The sequence below is a fragment of the Lotus japonicus genome, chromosome 2, assembly GCF_012489685.1.
Source record: "Lotus japonicus ecotype B-129 chromosome 2, LjGifu_v1.2".
Taxonomy (NCBI): domain Eukaryota; kingdom Viridiplantae; phylum Streptophyta; class Magnoliopsida; order Fabales; family Fabaceae; genus Lotus; species Lotus japonicus.
The window spans coordinates 12266109-12277247 of NC_080042.1; the positions used below are offsets into that span (position 1 = coordinate 12266109).

At 36.9% G+C, this 11139-nt stretch overlaps 1 protein-coding gene and 1 non-coding gene across 2 annotated transcripts; one reads left to right on the forward strand and one right to left on the reverse strand.

Annotated features, from left to right (window-relative positions):
* Positions 1 to 7679: 7679 nt before the first annotated feature.
* On the reverse strand, positions 7680 to 9596 carry LOC130736066 (uncharacterized). The gene has a single exon (XM_057587919.1). It carries the CDS (start codon positions 9594 to 9596, stop codon positions 7680 to 7682), a length of 1917 nt encoding a protein of 638 aa, XP_057443902.1.
* On the forward strand, positions 8896 to 9002 carry LOC130741598 (small nucleolar RNA R71). Its single transcript, XR_009020487.1, has one exon. It is a non-coding gene; the product is annotated as a small nucleolar RNA R71 (small nucleolar RNA).
* Positions 9597 to 11139: the final 1543 nt, after the last annotated feature.

An 11139-nucleotide genomic window follows, 5' to 3' on the forward strand; every position in this document is an offset into this window, starting at 1 on the left:
TATAAAGATTAAAAGGAAAACTACATATTTCATGCATTATCCCCACTAACCTGGAATCTTAATAACCTGACAGCACTTTTCCAAAACTCACTCAAGTCTCTATCACCTAACTCTCCACATATTCCACAAGTTTCACTCACAGCCATGCATCAAACATTTTTTTATTATAACAACTAGCATCAAACCCAGAACAAATATTTAAAACAACGACAAGCATCATTCAAGCACAAAAGTGTGAATACCGAGAATCCAAGGCATGTGCATCCTAGTGTGTGCAATCTAATTAACTAAATGCTAAATGCATGATCATAAAATTAAATGAGAGATGAGTGGTTCAGTAAAACTCCCTGTACTCAGATTGGGTGCAAACTTGAAAGCAACATGACATGGTCAGTTGGGTCCTCTAACTCAGATTAATTCCTGTAAAATCACTTAATCCTTGCAAAAATGAGCACACAAATTAAAACACCACAAAATAACTCAAATAATTCATGAGAACACTAAGACTCAATAAATAAATAAAAAATAGAAACTCAAACTAAAAAGAAAAATCTTTTGTTTTTTTTTTTTTTTTAATTTATAATTTTTTTAAAAAAAATTTCTAATTTTTCCTGAAATTTTTATATTTTTTTTTTCAAAAAATTGAAGAGAAGGGAAATTAAAGAGAGTTGGAGCGTGAAGAAAAAGAAACTGATGAGGAGGGATCATGTTTAATTTCTCAAATTGATTGAAAAACTAATATGTCAATACTGTAGAATTATGTTTTAATAACAACCAAATCTTTCATATTTTTCATTTGATGCCGTCGCACCAATTTTCAACATGAATGGCACCAAATCCATGCTACATTTTCCAGCCCCTCCTCCTCTTGTGCGGTTGCATGAAAATTGTACTTAATTTGCACCAAATTGCATGCTGGAAATTCCAGAAGTTTTTTTTTATTTTTTTATTTTTTTGTATTTTTTATTTTTTTAGATAATAAATTTGAACCTAAACCAAAATGTAATGGAAATTGAAACTAAGGAAATAAATTAAAACGAACACTTGGGTTGTCTCCCAAGAAGCGCAATTTTATAGTCTTTGCTAGACTTCCCTCCGTGATTATTGTGAAGGGGCCAAATTCAGGGAAGTTTTCCCTCGAGTAATTTCTCCACCATGGTATAGCTTCAACCTTTGTCCATTAACAGTGAAAGACTCCTTAGACTTTGGTTCCTCGATCTCAATAGCACCATGAGGAAATACTTTCTTAATAGTAAAAGGTCCTGACCATTTGGACCTGAGCTTCCCAGGGAATAATCTCAACCTAGAATTATAGAGCAGAACTTGCTGCCCTGGGACAAACTCTCTTTGGACAATTTTTCTATCATGCCATTTCTTTGTTCGCTCTTTGTAAATACTAGCACTTTGGTAAGCCTGAATTCTAAACTCATCTAATTCATTCAATTGTAAAAGTCTTTTCTCACTAGCATCCTTAGTATCAAAGTTTAGAAATTTCGTAGCCCAATAAGCTTTATGCTCTAACTCTACAGGCAAATGACAAGATTTTCCATAAACAAGTTGGTAAGGGGACATGCCAATAGGAGTTTTAAATGCAGTACGGTAAGCCCATAAAGTATCATCTAATTTCTTGGACCAGTCCTTCCTAGACGTACCTACCACTTTTTCTAAAATATGCTTCAACTCCCTATTAGATATCTCTACCTGTCCACTAGTTTGGGGATGATAGGGGGTAGCTACCTTATGATTAACTCCATATTTCTCTACAAGAGAATCAAAAGCTCTATTGCAAAAATGCGTACCACCATCACTAATAATCGCCCTAGGAACTCCGAACCTTGTAAAAATATTCTTCTTTAAGAAAGAAATCACTACTTTAGCATCATTTGTTGAGAGGGCTGATGCTTCAACCCATTTTGAAACATAATCAACAGCTACTAAAATATACTGACATCCATATGAAGGTGGGAAAGGTCCCATGAAATCAATGCCCCATACGTCAAAAATTTCAACTTCTAAAATATTATTTAGGGGCATCTCATTCTTCCTAGATATGTTACCAGTTCGTTGACAGCGATCACATCTCTCAACAAATGAGCGACTATCCTTAAATAGTGAGGGCCAGTAAAAACCACTTTGTAGGACTTTCGCAGCTGTCCTTTCACCACTAAAATGACCTTCATAATCAGAACCATGACAGTGCCACAATATGTTTTCTACTTCTTCTTCAGGCACACACTTCCTAATCATACCATCTGAACAAAGTTTATATAAAAAAGGTTCATCCCACAAATAAAATTTCACATCATGCAAAAATTTCTTCTTTTGTTGCCAATTCATCTCTTGGGGTAACACACCACCAACCTTATAATTAGCAAAATTTGAATACCATGGCAAAGTAGAAGAAAGGGAAAAGAGTTTCTCATCTGGGAACTCCTCAGAAATAGGAGTTTTGGAAGATTCTTCGCCTTCAATTCTGGATAGATGGTCAGCAACTCCGTTGTCCTTCCCCTTCTTGTCTTTGATCTCCAGATCAAACTCTTGAAGAAGCAAGATCCATCTGATCAACCTGGGCTTGGAATCCTGTTTAGAAAATAAATGCTTCAAAGCAGAATGATCAGTATGCACAATAACCTTGGATCCTACCACATATGATCTAAACTTCTCACAGGCAAAAACTACAGCTAGTAATTCTTTCTCAGTAGTTGAATAATTTCTTTGTGCTTCATTTAAAACCTTACTAGCATAATAAACCGCATGCAATGTTTTTTCTCTCTTTTGACACAACACAGCTCCTACAGCTATATCACTAGCATCACACATTATCTCAAAAGGTAAAGACCAATCAGGTGCAACTATCACAGGAGCAGTCACAAGTCTTTGTTTAATCAAATTAAAAGCACTAACACAATGTTCATCAAACAGGAATGGAGCATCTTTCTCAAGCAAATTTGTCATGGGTTTAGCAATTTGTGAAAAATCTTTAATGAATCGTCTATAGAAACCCGCATGACCTAAAAAACTTCTAACACTTTTCACATTAGAAGGGGGAGGGAGTTTATCAATCACTTCAACTTTTGCTCTATCTACTTCTATCCCTTTTTCAGAGACACGATGACCAAGAACAATCCCATCTCTAACCATAAAATGACATTTTTCCCAGTTTAAAACTAAGTTTGTTTCTTGGCATCGTTCCAATACAAGAGTAAGATTATGCAAGCATTCATCAAAAGTAGGACCAAACACGGAAAAATCATCCATAAATATTTCAATACAGTGTTCAATAAGATCAGAGAAAATAGCAAACATACATCGTTGAAAAGTTGCAGGAGCATTGCAAAGCCCAAAGGGCATTCTCCTATAAGCAAACACCCCGTAGGGACAAGTAAAAGCAGTTTTCTCTTGATCTTCAGGTGCAACAACAATTTGATTATATCCAGAATAACCATCTAGAAAACAATAATATCTATGTCCAGCTAACTTTTCAAGCATTTGATCAATAAAGGGAAGGGGGAAGTGATCTTTCCGGGTAGCAGAGTTAAGCCGCCGGTAATCTATACAAACTTTCCATCCCGTAACTTGTCTAGTTGGGATCAATTCGTTGTTCTCATTCGGAACAACAGTGATTCCCCCTTTCTTGGGAACCACTTGAACAGGGCTAACCCATTCACTATCAGAAATCGGGTAGATGATACCCGCATCAAGTAATTTAATTACTTCCTTTCTCACAACTTCTTTCATAGTTGGATTAAGTCTCCTTTGAGGTTGAACCACATGCTTATATTCATTTTCCATTAAAATTTTATGCATGCAAATTGTGGGGCTTATGCCCTTAATGTCTTCAATGGTCCAACCTAAAGCCGATTTATGTTCTCTCAAAACTCTTAGGAGTTTCTCTTCCTCAAGAAGAGATAAAGACTTGTTTATAATAACTGGTTTTGTTTCACCCTCTTCAAGATAAGCATATTTGAGGGTAGAAGGTAATGGTTTCAACTCAGTTTTCTCTTTCTTAGCAGGAGTTTCATCATCCCTTGTTAACTCTTCTTTCCAAATTCTCCTTTGGTAAGGAAAAGACTCTAATTGGTTAACAGCAACACTCACTACTTCATCATTCAAATCTAAGTTATCTAACTCTAGACCTTCCATTATCACTGCTTCATAAGGATCCTTCATAGATATTCTCATAAATTCCTTACACACAAACTCATCTACTACCTCAACTCTAAACACATCATCTTCTTTGTTTGGGTGTTTCATATTTTTCCACACAGAAAATGTCACTCTCTCATCAGCTACCCTAAGGTCCATGGTTCCCAATTCTACATCTATTAACGCCCTTCCAGTAGCTAGGAATGGTCTACCCAAAATGAGAGGGACCCTAGTGTCTTCTTCCATATCTAACACCACAAAGTCCACAGGAAAAACAAATTTATCAACTCGTACTAGCACATCCTCTACTATTCCATAGGGTGTCTTAAGTGACCTATCAGCTAACTGGAGAGAGATCATAGTAGGGGTGACTTCTCCTATATCTAATCGTTCAAACATGGTCAAAGGCATCAAATTAATGCTAGCACCTAAATCACACAAGGCTCTTCCACTACAACATCTTTGGCTTTCTGCCGCAGACAGAAAACCGCGGCATCATGTTAAAAAACTGTGGTTGAAAGCTTACGCCGCGGTTTGGCCACGGTTTTTGTGTCGCAGTGTATGTGGCCGTGGCCAAGCTCAAGTGCCACGGTTTTGTGTTTTTAAAGCCACGGTTCGCTCAAAAGCTTAATGCCACGGTTTATGTAATACCGCATTTGGGAAACCGTGGCTATAGAAATTTCAACTACAGTTTATTGAGAAGTTTGGCCACGGTTACTTTTTGCCATTTATGCCACGGTTTATTAATTCCTTTTACGCCATAGTTTTTTAACCGTTGCCATTAAGTGGTTTCTTCAAAAAAAATTAGACCACAAATGCTTTTTAGGACCTTTTAAGCTACTTTTTTTTCACCTACGGTTGTAATCTAACATGGAAATTTTAAGCCTAATGCAATGATATAGATGTGCTAACATGATAAGAAATTTCTATAAATTGACTTAACTGCATATTACCTAGCATGTAGATCCAATTGTCCTCTAAAAGTATTATTGGCAACCCAAAACATTGAATGAAAAGAAAACAGAAACAGAGGTACCAAACAACAATCAAAAGAAACCCACGAACTCAAATAAAGGATGTTATGAAAGACTTCAAATGTTCAGGAAGAAGGTAAAGTGAAGAGAGTCTAGTTTTTATTTAGCCTACTTACATCACATCTCAGCCTATGACAAGCCATAGCAGCAAGCATCTGGGGTTACTCTATAAAATAGCATAGAAAAGAGGATAAAATTCTCACCACGGGTTAAAATTGCAAAAACAAATGGATAAGTATGTGCCCTTTCTTTATGTCCAAATCCGAAGCCAGGAAAAGTGGATATGCGGAGACTTCAAAATCTTGAGACAATAGAAAATGTTTATAGCCATTCCAGCTTCAATTGCAACAAACCAGTATAGTCTGCCATGTAAAAAATGGACAAAAAAAATTTCAACATGATCTAAAGTTATCAAGAGAATATTAACAATTAGTACTAAAAGTTCAAAATAGAGTACTTGTCTGCACAAGTTATCCAGTGCCATAGCTAAACTATATACATGTCAAGCTCATTTTCAATTATCAGGCTATAACCTTCAATCAGAAGTGACCAAACCAGTTCGGCTTAGTTGAGAATTACCTAAATCTTAACAGATTCATTTGGGTTCCTTCTTCACATTTGATGACAACCTGAAAACACAAAATAGGAGGACTTGATGAACTTCTAGTAAAGAAAAAAATCATTGGAGTAGAGAAAACTATAGATGGTGAAGTTGGTATCACATTTTATGCCACAAATAAAAATTCACAAGCAAATGTCTATTGTTCTGAATTGCTAGCTAGATTTTTACAAGAAAATATTCACAAGAAACTTTCTACGATCTTTACCTCTTGTTCCCTTACGTCCTTTATTGAAAGAAAGAGAGGATAGAAGAAATTAATACTATTAACAAGTCCTCATCAACCCGTAACAGGCTAACAGTTAAGGAAAGCATAGGATAAAACGTTAAGAATCTTGCAGCTGCTAAAGATCCAAGGAAACAAACAGCTCCAAGCCTATAGCCCACCCCAACATGAAAACTAGAACAGTATGATTCCAAGGACAGCAAGCAACTATTCAATGATTTTAATGACCCACAAGAGAAGTGATTAAGCTACAGCAGAATTGCATTCCAAGATATCAATTGTGCAGTAAAACCAAGACTATAAGCAAGATATATCAAGGAATTAATGAATAAGCATAACATTGCATCTGCATGACTACAAGGCTCACTTAACAAACATTAAAACCAAAATATAACTAGGCAATAGCATTCCCAATTTTTCCTCAACTAAGTAAGCTGTATCCCTAATTTGCATCATAAGGATGAAATGGACTTCAGCTTCCAATGTCAATCTGTAAGTGCTACTTACTTTGCTTTGTGCTTCGGCTTGCATCTTGAAAACACAATCAGAAATGAAGGGCGAAAATTGATAGCTCTCAGGAAAGAGAACTCTGTATTGTTGTATTATTACAACCAGAGGTAGCACTCGTCATGATCCCTGCATTCATGGAAAAGAAAAGAGTAAAGTAATCATTTTTATGAAAACCCAGAAAGAGAAAAAGGCAGAAACAAGACATAAATACATACCTCAGCAGAGAAGACGACATTACGATAGTTTTTCAGCGTGGAGAGAAGAGTCGCACAGAGGGAGCTTTACGTCGCACTTACATAGGAGAGTACAAAGCGTAAAACCAATTTAAGAAAAAAACATTGAAATTGAAATTGAAGAGAAATTTAACCACCCTTGCACCTTGCAATGGCGCTGCAACCACGATTGTAAGGGTTAGCCAGAGCCCCTGGTCGGCAATTGTAGTAGGAAGCGCCGCGTCGAGAGCAAGGGACGGTGGTCTTCAAAGCGCCGTAGCTGATGTATCTGGTATCAGCTAAATGCGCCGGTTGATCTCGGAATCCAGCTCGAACTCCTCACCCTCTTCACCTTCCAGGACTCCGCGATGGAGCCCTCAGTGTGGCCGTCTCGGTACCCACCCGGTCGCCATGAGGCTGTCCCCTCTGGTGACCACCGTCGGCAACAAACTCGCCGCCACGAGAATGGTAGCGATGGCAGAGATCATGAAGAAAGTTAACAAATTTGACTTGGCCATTCCCTTTAGGGTTCAATTTGTTTTCTGAAGTTCTGATGAGAAGTATTAGGGATTTGAATTTTGATGTTATTTAAGGGTTTTTCTTTTCATATTACCTTTCAGTTTTTTTTAAAGAAAAATTAACCTTTGAGTGCAAAAACTCAAAACGTGGATACACAAAAATTTTTGCGGAAGGATTTTTTTGTGTTGGGCGGGCTTTAAGATGTAAATTTTTATGCCACGGTTTTAGTGGGATAAGGTTTCCACGGTTTGAAAGCTGTGGCCATTACTCATCCACAATTACTAAACCGCGGATCCAAACGTAGATGCCACAGTTTCATTCACTTGTGGCCATCATTCGGGCACATTTACTGAACCGTGGCATATACGGTACTTATGCCACGGTTTTCTGTTCGTTAAAGAGAATAGCGTGGCCTAAAGCCGAAAATGTTGTAGTGTTCCTACGGCTAGACCTTCTATGTCAACAGATATTGTGAAGCTACCAGGATCTTTCAGTTTAGGAGGGAGCTTCTTTTGTAGAATAGCACTGCATTCCTCAGTTAACATTATAGTTTCACTCTCCTCACTTAGTTTTCTTCTCCTTGACAAAATGTCTTTCATGAATTTAGCATAAGTGGGCATTTGCTCCAATGCTTCAGAAAAAGGAATGTTAATTTGAAGCTTCTTGAAAACTTCTAAAAATTTTGAAAATTGTTTTTCCAAATTCTTTTTTACTAAAGCATTGGGGAAAGGGATTTTTCCACAACCAGTAGGAATTGTTTTCTTTTCTTTATTCTCATTCACTAACCTATCTTCACTCTGTTCTTTTTCCTTACTTATCATTTCAGATTCACTTTTATTTCCAACCTCATTCTTATTCTTTTCACTATCTTTTTTCTTTTCAATTTCATGCATCACTTTCCCACTTCTTAGAGTAACAACAGATATATTTTCCTTGGGGTTAGGCACAGTGTTACTAGGAAACATACCTGGAGGTCTTTCAGCGAGTTGTTTTGAGATTTGACCAACCTGGTTCTCCAGATTTTTTATTGAAGCCTCTTGGTTCTTGAAATTATTGCGAGATTCATTGATGAAACTCTTGGTGGTTTGGGCTAATTCCCCCATAATGTCTTCCAAGTTCTTCTTTCCAGCTCCTTCATCTTGTTGAGGTGGCTGCCTTTGCTCCTGATAATGACCCCGCTGGTTGGAATATTGTCTTGGATCTCCTGATTGAGTTGACTTATTTTGCCCTCCCCAATAGAAGTTGGGGTGATTCCTCCAACCTGCATTATAAGTATTGGAATATGGATTATTTTGGGGGTTAGTAAGTATTTTTACCTCCTCATCGAATTTTGCATCATCATTGCCCACATGGCAGTCATCCAAACGCTTCACTATGGCATCCATTTTCTGAGACAACTTCTTATTTGAGGCTAGAACTGCATCATATGTCTCTACTTCTTGAACACTTTTTCTGTTCTGCCTGTCGTTGTTGGAATGCATAGCTCTGGTTGCTAGATTATTAATTATCTCTAAAGCTTCACTAGTGGGCAAAACATCAAAAGCTCCACCTGGAGCTGCAGTATCTAATTTGTCTCTGGTATAGTCATTCAATGCGGTATAAAAAATTAATACCTGATCAGTAAGAGAAATATTATGGCTTGGGCATTTCCTTAGAAGCTCATTGAACCGTTCCCATGCCTCATATAAGTTCTCTTGATCCATCTGGAGAAAGGAGTTGATCTCTTGCTTTAACTTCCTCGTGTGGGTTGCTGGAAAAAACTTTGACGTAAATTTCTTGGCTAGGTCATCCCATGATACAATACTGTGTGGAGGTTGAGACCTCAACCAAGTGGCAGCAGAATCCCTTAAGGAAAAGGGAAACAACATCAACCTTACTGTGTCTAGAGTGATTCCCTGTTTCTTCAATGGGGTGCATTGCTCTGTGAATGTAGCCATATGAGCATAGGGATCTTCGAGTATACTCCCTCCAAATTGGTGTTGGCTCACTAGGTGCATGAAGTGAGTTGGCACCTGGAAATTTTCTGGAACATCAGTAGGTGGAACAATACTTCCCTCAAATTCAAAGCTTATGTCAGGGGTAGTTATCTCCCTAATGGATCTCCTGGCATTTTGTTCTTCTAACTCTCTGTCTCGCTGAATTCTCCGGGCTTCATAATCTGCATCATATCGCCCTTCAAATTCAGCTCGAATCCTCGCCTCAATCTGTTCCGGTGTCTCAGCCATTGTTTTTGCTTGTTTTTGCTTTCTCTGTTGAGCTCGATTCTTCCGAGCAGTCTTCTCGATCTCAGGATCAAAAAGAAGGGAATTACGATCAACGGTACCTCGCATACACTAGCAAACAAATGTTAGTAACACCAGCACAATTTAAGTAAACAAAAAAAATAAAATAAAGTAAAGTCTTAAAAGTAAGAAATAAGTTCTATTATTTTAGACTAAAGCGCAATCCCCGGCAACGGCGCCAAAAACTTGATAACTCCTAAGCAAGTGTACTTATTCGTTATGTAGTAATAAAATATATCGAACTCAAGGATTGCGATTGCCTAAATTAATTTAACCTATAAATCACTAAAAAGACTAAGTAAAAGGGTTTGGGGGTAAATAATTGTTGTTGAAAACGAACTTAATTGAAAGTTGAAGAATTCAGTGAAAAGCAAGTACGCAGTATTAAAAGCAATCAAAAGGGGAAGTACCTGAGGTAGGATTTCATCAATTTCACTTATGTTCTTAATAGACTAATTAACTCATGAATTATCTAACTTATTTATGGTGCTTGCCTAAGTTTCTACGTGATAATCTCTTAACTACGCAGAACTTCCAATTAAACTGCTAACACTAATCTCTTAGTTCCTAGACGAATTCAATTGGAGAATTAAAACACTTAGTTACTAGCCAACACAATTAGAAGTTACCCTTATCTCTAAGGCGTAGGTGTTCCTTATCAATTCTTCACCGGATCCCTATTTTCTACCGATTTCTCAATCGCATACAAAATAGCAAAGTTAATCTTCATGCATAAAGATTCATAGATAAAAGATGAGAAATTCATAAATAAAAATAGGATTCATGAGTCTAAAAAGTATAACAAAACATAAGATTAAAAGAGTCAAACCAGACACCCCAAGTACCTACGGAGGTTTAGCCAAACATGGCTTCCATGATCAAATAATTTATTAAAATAAAAAAGGTTCTTCAAAAAGCTAAAGTGATGCTAGGGTTCACTGCAATAAGAAGGCTCAAAAGTTACGTTCTCCTCTCTACGTTTTTTCCAATATATATATTGCTTCTGTTGCTCTATTTCCGTCTGTTTCCGTACCAATCACGTGATACCTTTCAAAAATACAAAAACCAGCTACTGCCACGTGTCATGTTACAATTGGACCAAACTTATAAGAGGGTAATCCAGTGCTCCGCAAGTCATTGTCTTATGGTGCACCTCTAATATGGTCGCGCCACATGGCATGGAACAAAGCTGCATCCGTCCAATCTCCTGCGGGTGCATGGTAACTCCGTGGACCAGCTGTACCGAATCAGCTTCCTTTTTCCTGATTTTCCCTTTTCTTTTTATTCCGAAAAATCCTAAAAAGATAAAATAAATTAGAATAAAATATTAAAAAGATAATAACTCAAAATAAAACATATCAATTAAAAATAAAATAACTTAAATCCTAATAAATCTAAATAAAAATCATAAAAATATATAAAAATACTAAAAACCACATAAAAATTGTAAAATGCATGAAATAATCATGGAGTGACCTAAAATAACTAAAATATCCTAAATAATATATCAAAATGCATGGAAATAAACTAGAAAAATATCTTGAACACCCGGGTCATCACATGGATTTAATGAAAATGATATACCCACAAA

Coding starts and splice junctions, on each gene's coding strand:
- LOC130736066 (XM_057587919.1), bottom strand. CDS start 9,596: ATGCGAGGTACCGTTGATCGTAATTCCCTTCTTTTTGATCCTGAGATC.